The 19,210-nt window shown below is 39.0% G+C and overlaps 1 protein-coding gene and 1 long non-coding RNA gene across 4 annotated transcripts; both read right to left on the reverse strand.

Annotated features, from left to right (window-relative positions):
- Positions 1–8,179: 8,179 nt before the first annotated feature.
- Positions 8,180–9,483, reverse strand: LOC113465806. The gene is made up of 2 exons (XR_003390409.1): positions 8,961–9,483; positions 8,180–8,395 (listed from the first exon to the last, which is right to left on the reverse strand). It is a non-coding gene; the product is annotated as an uncharacterized LOC113465806 (long non-coding RNA).
- A 4,854-nt stretch (positions 9,484–14,337) lies between these two features.
- Positions 14,338–15,215, reverse strand: LOC103505149. 3 transcript variants are annotated; one of them, XM_008469470.2, is made up of 2 exons: positions 14,907–15,215; positions 14,338–14,668 (listed from the first exon to the last, which is right to left on the reverse strand). In XM_008469470.2, the coding sequence occupies exons 1-2, from the start codon at positions 15,055–15,057 to the stop codon at positions 14,442–14,444; spliced, it is 378 nt and encodes a 125-aa protein (XP_008467692.1). In that variant the 5' UTR covers positions 15,058–15,215; the 3' UTR covers positions 14,338–14,441. The 3 variants fall into 3 exon arrangements, with proteins under 3 accessions (XP_008467692.1, XP_026676436.1, XP_026676431.1); XM_026820635.1 differs by having other exon boundaries at positions 14,338–14,495; positions 14,734–15,214; XM_026820630.1 differs by having other exon boundaries at positions 14,338–14,508; positions 14,747–15,212.
- Between the last annotated feature and the right edge of the window lie 3,995 nt (positions 15,216–19,210).

A 19,210-nucleotide genomic window follows, 5' to 3' on the forward strand; every position in this document is an offset into this window, starting at 1 on the left:
TTTTTTTTTTTTTTTTTAAAAAAAAAAAAAAAAAGCTTGGGAGGTGCTTTAATAAAATTTGTGAGTGTGGATTTTGCCAGCCCGTTTTTTTTTTTTTTTTTAGTTGGGATTTCAGGCAATAACTTTCGCGTTTCTTGGGAAACAAAGCTTTCCTCACTATGCACTTCAATTATCGTCCAAGTTCGTCCAAGATCCTTATTGGTGCTGTTGTCCAAGTTCCTGATTAATTTTGATCCTACAAAGTGAAAGAAATAATTACCAGAGACCAAACAATGTCTGACAATCAACATATTTTCATATTTTGAGGGGGGGAAAATGTTCTCTCTCTCTCTCTCTCTCTCGTATTTTTTTCCCTTTCAATATTTTTACAACTAACCCCTCGAATCGTCTCCACTGTGTCATTCATAGATGGAAATTTTTATTTTCGACCATTATGTAATCAAGTAATCCCTACATTATCATAACTAGCCGACACCTTTCTTTCAATTAATGTCTTCTTTTTATCATTCTCGAAATTCTGCGAAATAAATACGAGTGTAAGCCTTCAAAGTGGACTTTTTGTGTAGAAAAAAAAGAAATGCAACTAGGTACCTAAATTAAAAGGAAAAGTAATGTCTCATAACGAAATTTTCAATGTATTGTGCAGCGCCGCAGGCGAAATGTGATCTGTTGATAGATAATTTCTTCTCACTTTCCTCTGTTCATAAATTATTTTTTTCTCACTTTGCGCACACTTACCTACGTAAATTGGAAATTTGAGGGACGGTTGATTGTTGTGAGGATTCATCTTTTGATAAGGACTAACAGGAATCTAGTTCAGCCAATTTCAACAGCCCTGTGATCCCTGTGGAATGATTCTACATATTTCTTCTTTTTTTCTCTCATCTGTGGGAATCAATGCATGTGGCTAATCCCTATTTATAACATTAAGCATGTGCTCTATCACGCTATCACCACGTGGGGTTGACGAGGAAATAAGATAAGAAAGTACCAAATCCCACGTGGTCTCATTTTTGTGAAGAAGGAGAAAGTCTCCGATTGGTCTCAAGGTTTTCTGTTTCATGAAAAAAGATTTTTATGAAACAAAAAAATAACCAAGTACCTATGAAACATGAAAAAAAAAGTCCATGATTGATTCCGTGACTGGCTGTTGCGGGGCCCACTCAGCCTCGTGAGGAAAATGAGTAATAGCTATGACATATAAATGCGCATAGCGACCGGTGCCAGTATGGTAGGTAAACATTGGATTTTAGGATTATTGAGATATTGGGAAAATCCTACAATGCTGCCATGAGCACCAAAGTTGTGGCATTAAAAAAAAAAGCCGGTAATTATTGGAAGAAAACAGCAGAAGATAGATTTGTTTGGAAAAAAACTTGGAAGAGACCTTCATTCGGCAGTGGATTGATAATGGTTGACAATGATATACCTACCGAAGTTAGAGGGATGTAACACTTCAAGAGATACAACTTGAGATGTTTAGTGTACTTAGATAAGAACATTGAAAGCTCGTCAGGCTTTCGCGAGCACAAAAATCAATCGGCGCGGGTACACCTGAACCCTATAGGGTGCAGAGGATTCAGGATTTCCCGATTTCCAGGGTATTTCCAGACACCTGATATCTCCAGATCTCGAGGAACCTGAATTTCTTCATACAGAACCCGAAATTCGTTCCCCCTGTATATTCGACAAGAAAGGATTGTTAAACAAGACAATCATGTTATTGTACTTATTGTGTTCCTAGATTAGACTATGGTAAACCTAAGGCCAGCCACTCACTATCAGGTAGACCTGACGACAGGTACACCTGATCAGACCAACCTCTGATACTGTTTGTGCTCATCAAGTATTATAGATGAACCTTTTCTGCCGTCTACCTGACAGTGTGTGTGCTCATCAGGTATCAAGTAGACCTGACAGATGGACCTTTTCAGCCGTACCTGTTAGGTCTACCTGATAGAGTATGTGCTCATCAGGTATCAGGTAGATCTGACAGACGGACCTGGTCACGTCTACCTGATAGTGAGTGTGCTCATCAGGTATTAGGTACACTTGACAGCCGGACCTGATCAGGTCTACCTGATAGTGTGTGTGTTCATCAGGTATCAGGTAGATCTGACAGACGGACCTGATCAGGGGCTGATAGTCAGTGCCTGGCCTGACTAACCAGACGCCGGTATTGACTTCAGATAGGAACCACGCTATCTTAAATTTCTCTCGGGAGTACAACGTGCTCCAAGTCTCGTCAACACGACTGAAATCACCACAAGGAGGCATTGTTTCCACTCCCACATATTGGTGGGTAGGTTCCTAGATTTGTATGAATTTGAAGAGTGATTTCTGAGTTATCAGCAAGTAGTTGTAGGTGCCTGTCTCATTCCCCATGTCATTTTAGAAATGTCAAAGTTTCAAATTTCTAATGCAACGGAGCACATAGGATTTCATGGATATAATTTACCAGTAACCGCAGTCATGCGTCCATGATGCAAAGTGCAATGTCTGCAGTCTGCAATACCTACTCTACATAGATTTGTAGAAACAAATTATAGACTTGATGGGTATTACCTGGTTGTTGGTTGGAATATCTTTGCTCCCATGTATAGACGGAGGCATTACTTCCACTCCCACATATTGGTGGGTAGGTTCCTAGATTTGTATGAATTTGAAGAGTGATTTGTGAGATTCTGAGTTATCAGCAAGTAGTTGTAGGTACCTGTCTCATTCCCCATGTCATTTTAGAAATGTCAAAGATTCAAATTTCTAATGCAACGGAGCACATAGGATTTCATGGATATAATTTACAAGTAACCGCAGTCATGTCCATGATGCAAAGTGCAATGTCTGCAGTCTGAAATACTTACTCTACATAGATTTGTAGAAACAAATTATAGACTTGATGGGTATTACCTGGTTGTTGGTTGGAATATCTTTGCTCCCATGTATAGACTGCCCGAGAAGTCCAACACCCGAGAGCTCTTTGAAAGACTTAGATAGGTGGCGTTCTGTGAAGTTCGAAGCATACGGAGTTGTCAGTGAGCCAACAATGTTCATTTGTCAGAACGATCAAAGACAAATTCCTGGACGGACGTCTTATCGTTTACAAAATACAAGTAAGTTAAAAATTATAGGAAAAATCGGGAACGAAACCAAGCAGAACGACTGGCGCGGTTACCTATATCGGATACCTTTTCAAACGACACGACATCGTAAGTCATTTGATAACTTCATGGGATATCGTACGACATCGTCCGTCGTGATGTTGCATCGTATCGTATGAAAACACATCCAATGTAAATAACTACGACTAGGACTTTTCAAAACCGATCCGCAAGATTCGTTAACGACTTCCGAGACGGACTGTGCACTGTTATATGTAGACAGTGCCAGTCAAAGACTTTCCCATGGCATATGACGATTGACGATATTTATATCTTGTACATAATTACCTATTACGGATGCTTTACTAATGACCAGACAGAAAGAATACATATATTTTACCTATACATACATAGGTAGTATAAGTACCTTCATGTATTTATTCAGTCTAGTCATCAGTCACAAGTCACACGAGGCTGAGATAATCTCCACTGTGTCATTCATAGATGGAAATTTTTATTTTCGACCATTACGTAATCAAGTAATCCCTACATTATCATAACTAGCCGACACCTTTCTTTCAATTAATGTCTTCTTTTTATCATTCTCGAAATTCTGCGAGATTCAGGCACAGGTTCAGGTCACGTGAGGGGCAACCTGAGACCTGACCGAATGAGCTCGTTATCAATGGAAAATAAATTCCCGGGTCGAGTCGCTAAGACTGCGTTTTACGAAGTCGGAGTTGGCTTCCATTCTGAATTGAATTGTGTATTAAGACTATCAAGTTATCTAAATCCCAGATTGATCTCAATTCTGATTTGGTAAACCCCGCTCTAAAGAGTCTAAAGTAACATGGAGAAACAGAAATCCCCAAGGCTTCCATTCTGAATTGAACTGTGTATTAAGACTATTATCTAAATCCCAGATTGATCTCAATTCTGATTTGGTAAACCCCGCTCTAAAGAGTCTAAAGTAACATGGAGAAACAGAAATCCCCAGACGTAGGTACTCGATGTGTATTCCTTGAGATCACACCAACATTAATATTAGGATTATTAGTTGGTATTAGTATCGGGATGCATAAATATATACCTAGTACCTAGGTATTTTCAGATTTGTACAACCAACACTACGTGCTTATTAGGATTACCATTTTAATTTAGACCACAGTTGCCATTGCCAAGTAATTACCTGTGCAGTGATGTGGGGAGTTACAGATGACCAACGAGATTAGAAGAGCTAAAACAAAATTTTATTAGTTGACGTTAGAGGTGGTACTTTGTGTACCAGAATGTTCAGATTCTTAGAAAGATAGAAAGCCAAAAGAAGCAGTCTTATGCTCACTTTTCCATTTTTGTTCGGATTAAGAAGAGAAGTTAATAACCCCTTGTATTATTTATTTATTATTTTTTTTTTCTTACATGAACATTAAACGGGGATTTCCCTGGTTTAATGGACTAAATAATTATTTAAGCTCCTCTGTTAGTCTAAGAAACACTTTCGCGTAAAAAGTAAAAGAAATGTTCATCTTGCTCTTTTTATCGCACATAAGCTGCTGGTATATCCCAGATTTTTTTCGTTTTCTCTTTGCATTAATGTTCAGAAATACAAGCAATAAAAATGTCAAAACTCCTACTTAGCAAATAAATAATTAGAATTACCGGGCAATAATTATTGGCAATTCGCCCGGACGTTTGGTGCACAGAGTTTTTAGTTTCAATAAAATCAAAGAAAACGAGGAACCACTTTGTATGTCATGAAAAGAGTGACCTACCCACATCCACTTATGAGACATTTTTATTGGATAAGTTGTTTGCAATTGAAACTTTGGGGGGATTATAATACATTTGGACGATCAACTGTGTAGGTAGCAACATTATCTAGGGTGCTCAAAAATCAAGGAATCTGGAAGCTTGTCTGGTCAGAAAACCAAGGTAATGGCATCTGGAGGTCAAAAACCAAGGTACTGAATGGCAAGTTTCATATAGGACCGCCTCGGTTACCCATCAAGAGAAAAGAGACATGAAGAGTGTGTTCTGTTAATTTAGGGGGTATCTCAATTCAGGGATTCATCTACAATAGTATTACGACTGAAATGAATGGTACCTGCGGTAAAACGACCATGGATAGGCATGGATGTAAAAGAATGCGAAAGCGGTGCCGGGGAACAATCTTGTGAAAAAGGAAAAAAAAAAATAATAAATAATAGCTCATACCTAAATGGGATTCAGCTAAAAAAAGTTTATCCCGATCGAGATTTGACTTATCCCGATGGAGATATGACTTTTCTCCAAACCCCTCCAGTCTCCAGTGGAACATTGTATAGCGGATTCTAGCGCTAGCCTTTTTTCTGGAATTCAATCCAACTTTAGTCCATAAATTATTTTTAAGCTCTTAACGGTGCAACATTCTCCTTAAGGTACCATTAAATATGTTAGGGAGAACGTATCTCCAAATATGGTCTTGAGAGTTGAACAACCCCTGACGGCTGGGTCCTCATGCGTAGCTGCTTCCTTTGCGCTGTTAGGGAGAACGTATCTCCAAATATGGTCTTGAGAGTTGAACAACCCCTGACGGCTGGGTCCTCATGCGTAGCTGCTTCCTTTGCGCACTTGAATCGGTCAAGATAGAGGCGTGTCTTACCCTCTTGTTGATCTCGAGAGACTAGACCTCCCTCGGAGGAGAGCAGTTAGTCTGTAGTCTGCCTCCGAGTCAGAAGTAGTCTGTAGAGTCGGTCTAAGTACGATCTCGTAGTGTGTATTGCAAAGGCCCTCTCTACCCTCTTGTTGATCTCGAGAGACTAGACCTCGGAGGAGAGCAGTTAGTAGTTAGTCTGTAGTCTGCCTCCGAGTCAGAAGTAGTCTGTAGAGTCGGTCTAAGTACGATCTCGTAGTGTGTATTGCAAAGGCCCTCTTCCAGGGAAGTTCCGCGTTCTTCTCTTCTTTAATAATAATTGTAAGTCATAACCCTTGAATCAGAAACTGTGTAATAATCATAGCTCAACATTATTACTTCCAGCATAATCTATTTGGTCCTGCCCACGCTCAAATGTAAATGTAATCTACGTACTTTAGCAAACAAATAAATAATTCTAGGTAGATGTTAAGGTAGCTAATAAAGTAATTAAGTCAAAATAAAACATTAATAATGTCTCCTATGAGGTCAAAACGTTGGATTTATGTTACTTTGCTTATATTTATTATCTTATCTTTACTTCTTGATAGAACAGCTCTCTGCTCATAAGTCTAGTAACTGACCTATCCAATACATTACAGCATTACACAGACTTAGTATTTTCTCTTACATTCTAGACACCTTCCATCTCCAAGTAATACCTAGGAAAGTAACTAGGTACGTGTGTAAGTATGTAGGTACCTAACTACCTAAGGTAGGTACTTGACAATTTAACATTGACATCACTGGCAAGTACACACTTGAGTATTTGCTAAAGATATTACCTCATGTTTACTTTTACTTTCAATTATGAATACTAAGTCACCAAGTGACGGTGGTACACTGGTAACTCTTCAATACTTATACTTAATTAATTAATCGAATCAAATTACATAACCTGATTGCCTAATTCCAAAGGCAATTTCCACATCGAATGTGGGTTAAATATTACGATGGCAATAAATATAATTATACGGACTCACGGAAATTTGACTTATGAATTGTCATTAATACTTAGATTTCCCTGCTGTCGAATCCAAGGGTATTAAATTTTGTCGATGAAATAATGAATACTAAGTCACCAAGTGACGGTGGTACACTGGTAACTCTTCAATACATAAACTTAATTAATTAATCGAATCAAATTACATAACCTAATTGCCTAATTCCAAAGGCAATTTCCACATCGAATGTGGGTTAAATATTACGATGGCAATAAATATAATTACACGGACTCACGGAAATTTGACTTATGAATTGTCATTAATACTTAGATTTCCCTGCTGTCGAATCCAAGGGTATGAAATTTTGTCGATGGTGAGCTTCAAACCCGAGATCTTCTGTATGGCAAGCAGGAGCGTTACTAGTGGATTGACTGTGTCACTGTGCTCCTTACTAACCGACGCTACGCCGCAAAGTTTCTTCTAGAACTTTGTTCCAAGTAGGTATTAACTAGTAGTTCTGTGAGCTGTAGACCTCACTCAGACTCTTTTGCCCAAGCTGAGACGACTGCCCGGCTCTGTTCTGGGGCCTCAAATCGACGTGCCTTGATCTTATAAACTCATGTACTAAATTTCATCAAAATCGAACCAGACAATCGCGAGTTATAGCGGAAAAAACATCCAAATTAAATGCAAAACGGTCGCGTTAAAACTTAGACCTTCATTTCGTTCGGTCAATAATATCTATTGATGCATTAAAGGATGAATTGATTTACTAGTCAGATTTTACAGACTAGAGGTCTCAGGTCATATAAAGTGCATATATCATAACTGATCCATTAAGGAGTCTAGATTACACTCTAAGGTGAGGTTTTTAGTCGCGGTGATAAAACCAGATATAAGAGACATGACCATGAATCATTTCCAATTTATACCCACTTCATTTGTCGGTTTTTTATGTCAGCTTAACTCTGAGACTCCGAATTGAAAGGCCACTACACTAAAATTTTATGTTTATGTAGGTACTTATACGTAGGTAAATAAATATGAACTAATGGCGTGGATACTATGTTGGACGTTACTTTATCCTCCTCTTACAGATCGTGTCATTTTACCCCTTGGGCAGATTGTCCAAGGACAATGACTCCTTTTTCACCTATGGGTTTTAAAGTCTTGCAGTTAAGGACGTCATTCTATAGGTGTTTCATCCATTTCGCCGCGGACAAAACATAATAGGTACATATTAATTTAAAAAGATGTTTATCACTGTCTCTTTCTGCTTTATCAAATTCTTCAAATTTGAATTTGGCCTAAGGCCCGCCATACACGTTACGGTCCCCAGGCCTGTCCAGCGACCGTAACGTATGTGGTGGGTTTGAGGCAGAATACCTACCGGAACGTGTATGGTTGCCTTAAGAATTAACAGCTTAACAACTCAACGCCTAAAATGGTCTGTGTCTCTGTGACTGTTTCCCTGTAGTTCCATCCTTCTTCCTGTGGGAAAGGCCACTATGCTTTAAAACTTGATTTGAATGTCTAGATATGGGCAAGCAATCATCACTGTCAGTAGATTCTGAATGTTCTTCCACTACAAAATCACTTAGTTCTGACTCTGAATTATTATTATTTAAGTGTGACATTTTACATTATTTAAGACTACAATCACAAAACTAATAAAAATACACCTGTTGAACAAATGGTAGGTTCCGAAAAAATGATGTTTTTTGAAAAATCATTTTTTTTTTATTTTATTTTGATTACCAAAAACCAGCTGATATGACTTTACTAAAACAGCTGTCCTGACCACTAGGATGAAGATAGCAACATGAAATTTGGTGTGCACATTCTCAAGAGTATAAGGAAGCTAAAAATGCAGAGAACGGAAAAAGGGCCTGTGGGCCCACAGGCCCTTTTTCCAATCTGCTCCTCAATTTGGTGTGCACATTCTCAAGAGTATAAGGAAGCTAAAAATGCAGAGAACGGAAAAAGGGCCTGTGGGCCCACAGGCCCTTTTTCCAATCTGCTCCTCAATTACAATTCCCAAGTAGGTGCCTACATAATTATCTAGGTACAACTTCGAGCTTTTAGTTGACATTGTAAAGGAAAATTCGAATTAAAATAAATTTCGGTTTAGCAGAACTGTTTCACATTTCTTTAGATAATTAGATATTGTTATTCAAACGCGAAAAAGTAACACTAACTTTCAATAATAAAAAAAAAATATATAAAATCAATTGAAATCGAAATTACTTCGTAAAGCTCGGTTATAAAACACTCTTTAAACTTCACTCACTCAACAGTGCACTGGCGTTATCAAATTCTCAATGACCTCAAGGTTTAACGACTCAATGTTTTTATATGGCATCCCCTCTTACTCCAGTTTTGTCGACCACTTCTCCTCTTCGTGTGAGGATGTTGGGATAGCAGCAGGATTCAGGATACCACCGCTTAAATCCTTATCCGTGATATGAGTCAGGAAAGCCCAATGACCTTTGACAATGTTAGATTTACGTGCTGCTAGGATCGATCTGAGGCCTACCCACCCAAATTCTGTCTTAATCTTCAGAGGATTCAGCCTTGTAATGATGAAAAGTTCATGGACTTTGATTCATGAAATGGCATTGGAACCTGCTAGAATTCGGTGATACCGGATGTTGACTTGAGTGTGAAAATTGGTTAACGAGGAAACTATTAGACCGCGTTTTACGAAGTCTGGTTTGCCTTCAATTCTGGATTGAACTCAATTCTGATTTGGTAAACCCCGCTCTCAGTGATGACATCAGAGGTGAACAATGAACATGGCATATATCCCCACCTCATAAGTTTTCTAGCCAAAACAATGTAGGTAACTACTAGTGTGTTAGACTGTCAAACTGCATTTCAACGACTATTGCAGCACCCCCTTCTTTAACGAAGTCCGACGAACCTTCAGCACCGATTTGAAACTCAACTACACCGGCCCTCCAGTCTGTTCTGTACTGAACTCAAGAAACCCTAGGGGAATCCGTTGGTATACTAATCCCCGTCCGAATACCAACGTTCCTGGAACGGTCATCCGGTGTGTTCTTAGGGGGACGTACGTGAATCCGATTCTCAACACTACGGAACCGTTCAGACTCAATTTCTTCAACGTTAGAGCGGATAATACGGTGGCCGTGTTTGCTTACTATGGGAGTCGCAACTTTTAGTGTGTCTTCGTCAAGTTTCCAAATTTGTGACATCTGCTGGTGCAAACCCACCTCAACATAACACTAATTGCACGACATCGCAACAATTCATTAACGTGTTCTATGTGAAGGTCAGTGTGTCATTTCATTTTCAGTGGAAAGGTGAATCTGAAAGCACCGTGATACAGAACGTGACAGAAAGGTCATCAGAAAATGTTGGCAAAGCTCCGTGAAAAACTATAGGTTCTATGTGAAACTCTCTGAATAGTTCATTATCTCATTTGGAAATTCGACCGCGAAATGTTGATGCGCTTGCCAAAGTTGCTATTTCAGAAGATAGCATGAAAAGAAAAGTATTATCTCGTCTGTAATCGGACATTCCTAGACATTTAAAAATAAACATTAGGACCTTCCCTTTCAGTCAATATATGACAAGAATTGAGTAGATAAGCAACCCATCACACCTAGATGTGCCTACATACTCTGTGTTCGTGAAGAGGCAAGGTAACTATCCTACAAAAGCAGTTCAAACCCGCTGAAATCTGTTGGACTTGGAATGATAGTCTAGATATGAACACAATGTCTGGATTGTCTGGAGTTCTGGACTTTTCCCATGTCCAAGATGGCTTTACGGATTACATTAAGCGATTAAGCCTCAAAATTTTCTAGTATTAAAACCCAAGAATGTTGTCTACGTTTAATCTCGTCAAGAAATTGCAAGAACAATTACCTAATGACGAAAGAAAGTAAAAATATCTTAGTGACACTATATTTTAATTATCTAAGTGTATCTTCATTGCAAGATTGCATACAAAATACATAATCTACAAAGTAGTCGAATCAATGGCATTCCGCATGCGCGACTCCACAGAGAATTGTCACTATTATTGTACTCATTGTCATTATTATTGTACACATTATCATTATTATTGTACAAATTTTATTATCATTATTATTGTACCTACACATTATCATTATTATTGTTCTGTCACTGTCAGCGAAAACAATTAGCATAGATATCAGTCCGGTTTCTTTTCTCGAGAATTATAAAACCATTGAAAATTTCAATTCAACAATACTGTGTGAGACGTGACATACGTCAAGTTACGGTCATGAACCGTCGCGATGTACACCATGTGAAATAATAAAATATTTTAATATGAACCTCGTGTAATAATCGTATAGGTATCTACAATTTTTTTTAATCGTTTGATCTTGTTTGGATTTGATAGCCAATTTTTATTTCTTTTCTCGATAGGTGTTTCTACACAAACATAGTCGACCGCAAATCGATCGACGTCGACTGATTTTCCTCGTCGATCGACCATGTTTGGACACAATTAATAAATAATAAAGAGATTTGAAAGTCCTGCAATTAGGCATGTTTCCCTGTTCCTACGAACATTTCGCTTAATTCTTCGCTACGCTACGTTCCTGTCCCGCTCCTTAAACGCGCCTTCAACGAAGATCAGTCCAAGTTCCAAGCTACCGCTATGAGCAGAGAGGGAGCAGATGATTCTGCAATGTTATCAAATTCTTGTCATTTAAACTGAGACGTGACATACGTCAAGTTACGGTCATGAACCGTCGCGATGTACACCATGTGAAATAATAAAATATTTTAATATGAACCTCGTGTGTGTTTATGATTTATCAGTTTGCCAAAAATATATTAGGTGCCCTCCCTCTGATGCCCTGGTGCGATAAAAGATGACGTCACAACATACATAGGTGTAAGTATACATAAAATAGATATAGGTGTAAGTCCATAGCCCTATATGTTGTCATAAATTTGGTACCTACACTATACCTACTTCCTAACAAACTTAATTTTAGTTAACAGCCCATTCGCACTGTTTTCGTTCATTTCTTATTATTATTATTATTATTATTATTATTATTATTATTATTATTATTATTATTTTCAGTCTGGACTCCACAGAGAATTGTCACTATTATTGTACTCATTGTCATTATTATTGTACGCATTATCATTATTATTGTACAAATTATCATTATTATTGTACCTACACATTATCATTATTATTGTTCTGTCACTGTCAGCGAAAACAATTAGCATAGATATCAGTCCGGTTTCAGAGGTGATTATCTCAGCCTCGTGTGACTTGTGACTGATGACTAGACTGAATAAATACATGAAGGTACTTATACTACCTATGTATGTATAGGTACAATATATTCTTTCTGTCTGGTCATTAGTATAGCATCCGTAATAGGTAATTATGTACAAGATATAAATATCGTCAATCGTCATATGCCATGGGAAAGTCTTTGACTGGCACTGTCTACAGTCAATCGTCATATGCCATGGGAAAGTCTTTGACTGGCACTGTACTGTCTATAAACAGTGTACAGTCCGTCTCGGAAGTCGTTAGTGAATCTTGCGGATATACCTCTAGGAACGGTTTTGAATAGTCCTAGACGTAGTTATGTATATTGGATGTGTTTTCATACGATACGATGCAACATCAGGACGGACGATGTCGTACAAGATCCCATGAAGATATCAATACAGTCCGTCTCGGAAGTCGTTAACGAATCTTGCGGATATATCTACCTCTAGGAACGGTTTTGAAAAGTCCTAGTCGTAGTTATGTATATTGGATGTGTTTTCATACGATACGATGCAACATCAGGACGGACGATGTCGTACAAGATCCCATGAAGATATCAAATGACTTACGATGTCGTGTCGTTTGAAAAGGTATCCGATATAGGTAACCGCGCCAGTCGTTCTGCTTGGTTTCGTTCCCGATTTTTCCTATATTTTTTAACTTACTTGTATTTTGTAGACGATAAGACGTCCGTCCAGGAATTTGTCTTTGATCGTTCTGACAAATGAACATTGTTGGCTCACTGACAACTCCGTATGCTTCGAACTTCACAGAACGCCACCTATCTAAGTCTCGGGTGTTGGACTTCTCGGGCAGTCTATACATGGGAGCAAAGATATTCCAACCAACAACCAGGTAATACCCATCAAGTCTATAATTTGTTTCTACAAATCTATGTAGAGTAGGTATTGCAGACTGCAGACATTGCACTTTGCATCATGGACGCATGACTGCGGTTACTGGTAAATTATATCCATGAAATCCTATGTGCTCCGTTGCATTAGAAATTTGAAACTTTGACATTTCTAAAATGACATGGGGAATGAGACAGGCACCTACAACTACTTGCTGATAACTCAGAAATCACTCTTCAAATTCATACAAATCTAGGAACCTACCCACCAATATGTGGGAGTGGAAACAATGCCTCCTAAAACAAGATAACAATATTATTGATACGCCACTTCCCAAAAATGCCCACTGTTTGAAAGGATACCCATCCCACATTGATCCTACATCTTTATACTTGATAGGCAGAACGGCAGGACCTAGTGAGTGGCTGGCCTTGCGTTGCTTCGTTCCACCCTATTCTCTGCTTCGCCTTTACTATACGAGAAGATACTTGGTTCCAATTCTTCCAGCCAACTCATTTTGAAATTCAGAAAATTTTCAGCCCAGTTAATTTTTCAATTTGATACCAGTTCTCATAAATCCAGCATCCAACTCCAGTCGCTCATTTCATTTTGCCAACAGTAATTTCACCCAAAACCTTTTAACAAGACTTTTAACATGGAAACCGAGAATGTTGTCATTGTCAACCAAGCTGGCGAAAAAGTCGAGGCTATTCCAGAAGACAAATGCCTCACCGACGACAGCAAGGAATTGGATCAGAAGTTGGCCGCCGAAGGTGATTCCAAAGTTGAAACGGTAGGAGGTGCTGGTGAGAACGTGAAAGTGGAGAAGGAAGAGGAACCAGCAGATGCGATGGAGGAGGAAGATTCCTTGGAAGATGCGTTGGAAGATTCAGCAGAGAAGGAAGATTCGGAAGACAAGAATGAAGACTCGGTAGAGGACACTGATGCTGGAATAGAAAAGCTGACCATCTCTGAAGAAGTGGAAGCGAAGGAAGACAACGTTGATGGTGATACGGGTTGGCGATCCCTGGCTCAGGGTATAGGTACGTTGAAAACAATAGACATATATGAAGTTAGATTTGAGTGCAAAGCTGCAAAGGGACTCCAGAAACACCCGTGGAATTTGAATGAAATGGCAATGAATCGTTTATTGAATTCACACTTCCATCAGTAGAAGACGTAGAAGTACCTACGTGCTGAAAAAAATGTCGCTTTCCAATAATTCCAAATTCAATCCTAACATGGGCCGTAAAAACAAAAGGGGGGAAAAAACCAGTGTAAATATATACGAGAATTTAATTAATTTATTTTCATTAGGTTTCAGATTAGTCACATTCCAGCGACAAATCGAAATCCCCAAAGTTCGAGCTGACAAAGTATTTTTCCAACTGTTACTGCATCAACCAACGTCAATTTCCTACAGCCACGCCGCGGCATAAAAGGGCGAAAAGAAATTAAAGAACAAAACAAGTACGGTAGCTACTAACTAATTTAAAATTGTATTGAAATTAATAAAATTCATTGAACAAATCCAAAGATAGAGGTAACATTCTGATCTCCTGGAATTGAGCAGGTCTAATCTTCACTGTTGCACTCATCACCATCAACGTTGTCTTCCTTTGCTTCCACTTCTTCAGAGATGGTCAGCTTCTCTATTCCAGCATCAGTGTCCTCTACCGAGTCTTCATTCTTGTCTTCCAAATCTTCCTTCTCTGCTGAATCTTCCAACGCATCTTCCAAGGAATCTTCCTCCTCCATCGCATCTGCTGCTTCCTCTTCCTTCTCCACTTTCACGTTCTCACCAGCACCTCCTACCGTTTCAACTTTGGAATCACCTTCGGCGGCCAACTTCTGATCCCGCTTCCACTTCTTCAGAGATGGTCAGCTTTTCTATTCCAGCATCAGTGTCCTCTACCGAGTCTTCATTCTTGTCTTCCGAATCTTCCTTCTCTGCTGAATCTTCCAACGCATCTTCCAAGGAATCTTCCTCCTCCATCGCATCTGCTGGTTCCTCTTCCTTCTCCACTTTCACGTTCTCACCAGCACCTCCTACCGTTTCAACTTTGGAATCACCTTCGGCGGCCAACTTCTGATCCAATTCCTTGCTGTCGTCGGTGAGGCATTTGTCTTCTGGAATAGCCTCGACTTTTTCGCCAGCTTGGTTGACAATGACAACATTCTCGGTTTCCATGTTAAAAGTCTTGTTAAAAGGTTTTGGGTGAAATTACTGTTGGCAAAATGAAATGAGCGACTGGAGTTGGATGCTGGATTTATGAGAACTGGTATCAAATTGAAAAATTAACTGGGCTGAAAATTTTCTGAATTTCAAAATGAGTTGGCTGGAAGAATTGAAACCAAGTATCTTCTCGTATAGTAAAGGCGAAGCAGAGAATAGGGTGGAACGAAGCAACGCAAGGCCAGCCACTCACTAGGTCCTGCCGTTCTGCCTATCAAGTATAAAGATGTAGGATCAATGTGGGATGGGTATCCTTTCAAACAGTGGGCATTTTTGGGAAGTGGCGTATCAATAATATTGTTATCTTGTTTTAGGAGGCATTGTTTCCACTCCCACATATTGGTGGGTAGGTTCCTAGATTTGTATGAATTTGAAGAGTGATTTCTGAGTTATCAGCAAGTAGTTGTAGGTGCCTGTCTCATTCCCCATGTCATTTTAGAAATGTCAAAGTTTCAAATTTCTAATGCAACGGAGCACATAGGATTTCATGGATATAATTTACCAGTAACCGCAGTCATGCGTCCATGATGCAAAGTGCAATGTCTGCAGTCTGCAATACCTACTCTACATAGATTTGTAGAAACAAATTATAGACTTGATGGGTATTACCTGGTTGTTGGTTGGAATATCTTTGCTCCCATGTATAGACTGCCCGAGAAGTCCAACACCCGAGACTTAGATAGGTGGCGTTCTGTGAAGTTCGAAGCATACGGAGTTGTCAGTGAGCCAACAATGTTCATTTGTCAGAACGATCAAAGACAAATTCCTGGACGGACGTCTTATCGTCTACAAAATACAAGTAAGTTAAAAAATATAGGAAAAATCGGGAACGAAACCAAGCAGAACGACTGGCGCGGTTACCTATATCGGATACCTTTTCAAACGACACGACATCGTAAGTCATTTGATATCTTCATGGGATCTTGTACGACATCGTCCGTCCTGATGTTGCATCGTATCGTATGAAAACACATCCAATATACATAACTACGACTAGGACTTTTCAAAACCGTTCCTAGAGGTAGATATATCCGCAAGATTCGTTAACGACTTCCGAGACGGACTGTACACTGTTATATGTAGACAGTGCCAGTCAAAGACTTTCCCATGGCATATGACGATTGACGATATTTATATCTTGTACATAATTACCTATTACGGATGCTATACTAATGACCAGACAGAAAGAATATATTGTACCTATACATACATAGGTAGTATAAGTACCTTCATGTATTTATTCAGTCTAGTCATCAGTCACAAGTCACACGAGGCTGAGATAATCACCTCTGAAACCGGACTGATATCTATGCTAATTGTTTTCGCTGACAGTGACAGAACAATAATAATGATAATGTGTAGGTACAATAATAATGATAATTTGTACAATAATAATGATAATGCGTACAATAATAATGACAATGAGTACAATAATAGTGACAATTCTCTGTGGAGTCGTATGATTCACCAAGCTTGTTTTTTTACATCACAAAGTTACATCAGCTACCTACTTAATTACTCCTCACATAATTATGTGAGGTACCTAACATCAAAACACATGGTACATGGAATGTTATTGTCAGGTACATAGGCAGTACATAACATTGCTCGAGGAGAATATGGCAATTAGTTTTTGTGCGATTCCACATGGATTTGCAATTTAAATGACAAGAATTTGATAACATTGCAGAATCATCTGCTCCCTCTCTGCTCATAGCGGTAGCTTGGAACTTGGACTGATCTTCGTGGAAGGCGCGTTTAAGGAGCGCGACAGGAACGTAGCGTAGCGAAGAATTAAGCGAAATGTTCGTAGGAACAGGAAAACATGCCTAATTGCAGGACTTTCAAATCTCTTTATTATTTATTAATTGTGTCCAAACATGGTCGGCCGGCCGTCGATCGACGAGGAAAATCTATGTTGTCGAGGCAGACGTGTCGATCGATTTGCGGTCGACTATGTTTGTGTAGAAACACCTTTAGAATGACGTCCTTAACTGCAAGACTTTAAAACCCATAGGTTAAAAAGGAGTCATTGTCCTTGGACAATCTGCCCAAGAGGTAAAATGACACGATCTGTAAGAGGAGGATAAAGTAACGTCCAACATAGTATCCACGCCATTAGTTCATATTTATTTACCTACGTATAAGTACCTACATAAACATAAAATTTTAGTGTAGTGGCCTTTCAATTCGGAGTCTCAGAGTTAAGCTGACATAAAAAACCGACAAATGAAGTGGGTATAAATTGGAAATGATTCATGGTCATGTCTCTTATATCTGGTTTTATCACCGCGACTAAAAACCTCACCTTAGAGTGTAATCTAGACTCCTTAATGGATCAGTTATGATATATGCACTTTATATGACCTGAGACCTCTAGTCTGTAAAATCTGACTAGTAAATCAATTCATCCTTTAATGCATCAATAGATATTATTGACCGAACGAAATGAAGGTCTAAGTTTTAACGCGACCGTTTTGCATTTAATTTGGATGTTTTTTCCGCTATAACTCGCGATTGTCTGGTTCGATTTTGATGAAATTTAGTACATGAGTTTATAAGATCAAGGCACGTCGATTTGAGGCCCCAGAACAGAGCCGGGCAGTCGTCTCAGCTTGGGCAAAAGAGTCTGAGTGAGGTCTACAGCTCACAGAACTACTAGTTAATACCTACTTGGAACAAAGTTCTAGAAGAAACTTTGCGGCGTAGCGTCGGTTAGTAAGGAGCACAGTGACACAGTCAATCCACTAGTAACGCTCCTGCTTGCCATACAGAAGATCTCGGGTTTGAAGCCCACCATCGACAAAATTTCATACCCTTGGATTCGACAGCAGGGAAATCTAAGTATTAATGACAATTCATAAGTCAAATTTCCGTGAGTCCGTGTAATTATATTTATTGCCATCGTAATATTTAACCCACATTCGATGTGGAAATTGCCTTTGGAATTAGGCAATTAGGTTATGTAATTTGATTCGATTAATTAATTAAGTTTATGTATTGAAGAGTTACCAGTGTACCACTGTCACTTGGTGACTTAGTATTCATTATTTTATTATGTTTGTATAGGTTTAATTAATTTTATTGATTAATCGTAAAAAGAAATTAGGTGTATTACTGCCTTGAAAAAGAGCCCGAAAATAATACAAAGACTCCATTCATTTGATGCCTTGAGTATACCTTCTTTTCAGAGCCTTTTATTCAATTGCCCTGGAAACGTGAGTGGGTTTCGAAATTACCAGCAATACCAGCAGTGGTGGAAGTGTTGACAAGGGCCTAAACCCCCCTAGAATCTTTAGAGTCTAGAATGATCATATAGTTTAGATCAGGGGTCGCCAACCTTTTATGGGTCGCGAGTCGCGAGCTACTCAGATGATTATTAGACCCTTTTGGCGAGCTAACTTTAAACCCCCTAGAATCTTTAGAGTCTAGAATGATCATAGTTTAGATCAGGGGTCGCCAACCTTTTATGGGTCGCGAGTCGCGAGCTACTCAGATGATTATTAGACCCTTTTGGCGAGCTAACTTTAAGTCTGGGAACCAAAAATTTACGACATAACGATGTACATTTTTGGTTCCCATAAGAGTTGGTCAAAACTTGTGCGACTGTCCGCGAGCTGCGAGCTACCAGAAAACCTCTCACGAGCTGCCGGTAGCTCGCGATTGACGGGTTGGCGATCCCTGGCTCAGGGTATACGTTGAAAACAATAGACATACCAAGTTAGATTTGAGTGCAAAGGGACTCCAGAAACACCCGTGGAAATTGAATGAAATGGCAATGAATCGTTTATTGAATTCACACGTCCATCAGTAGAAGACGTAGAAGTATCTACGTGCTGAAAAAAATGTCGCTTTCCAATAATTCCAAATCCAATATGTGCCCTAAAAACAAAAGGGGGAAAAAACCAGTGTAAATATATACGAGAATTTAATTAATTTATTTTCATTAGGTTTCAGATTAGTCACATTCCAGCGACAAATCGTTTCCCCTCACTTCCTAATTAAATTGGCAACAAGGAGTCCTCTATTCGCTTTAACCTTTGCAAATCGTGTGCGATATAGGCACATAAAAATATTGCGACGCTCTCGATTGGCATTTGACATGAGA

Source organism: Diaphorina citri, unplaced genomic scaffold (assembly GCF_000475195.1).
Source record: "Diaphorina citri unplaced genomic scaffold, Diaci psyllid genome assembly version 1.1 scaffold9, whole genome shotgun sequence".
NCBI classification, from domain to species: domain Eukaryota; kingdom Metazoa; phylum Arthropoda; class Insecta; order Hemiptera; family Psyllidae; genus Diaphorina; species Diaphorina citri.

Coding starts and splice junctions, on each gene's coding strand:
- LOC103505149 (XM_008469470.2), bottom strand. CDS start 15,057: ATGGAAACCGAGAATGTTGTCATTGTCAACCAAGCTGGCGAAAAAGTC. Junction 14,669..14,906: donor TGAAACGGTAGGAGGTGCTG/GTGAGAACGTGA, acceptor TAGGAGGTGCTG/GTGAGAACGTGAAAGTGGAG.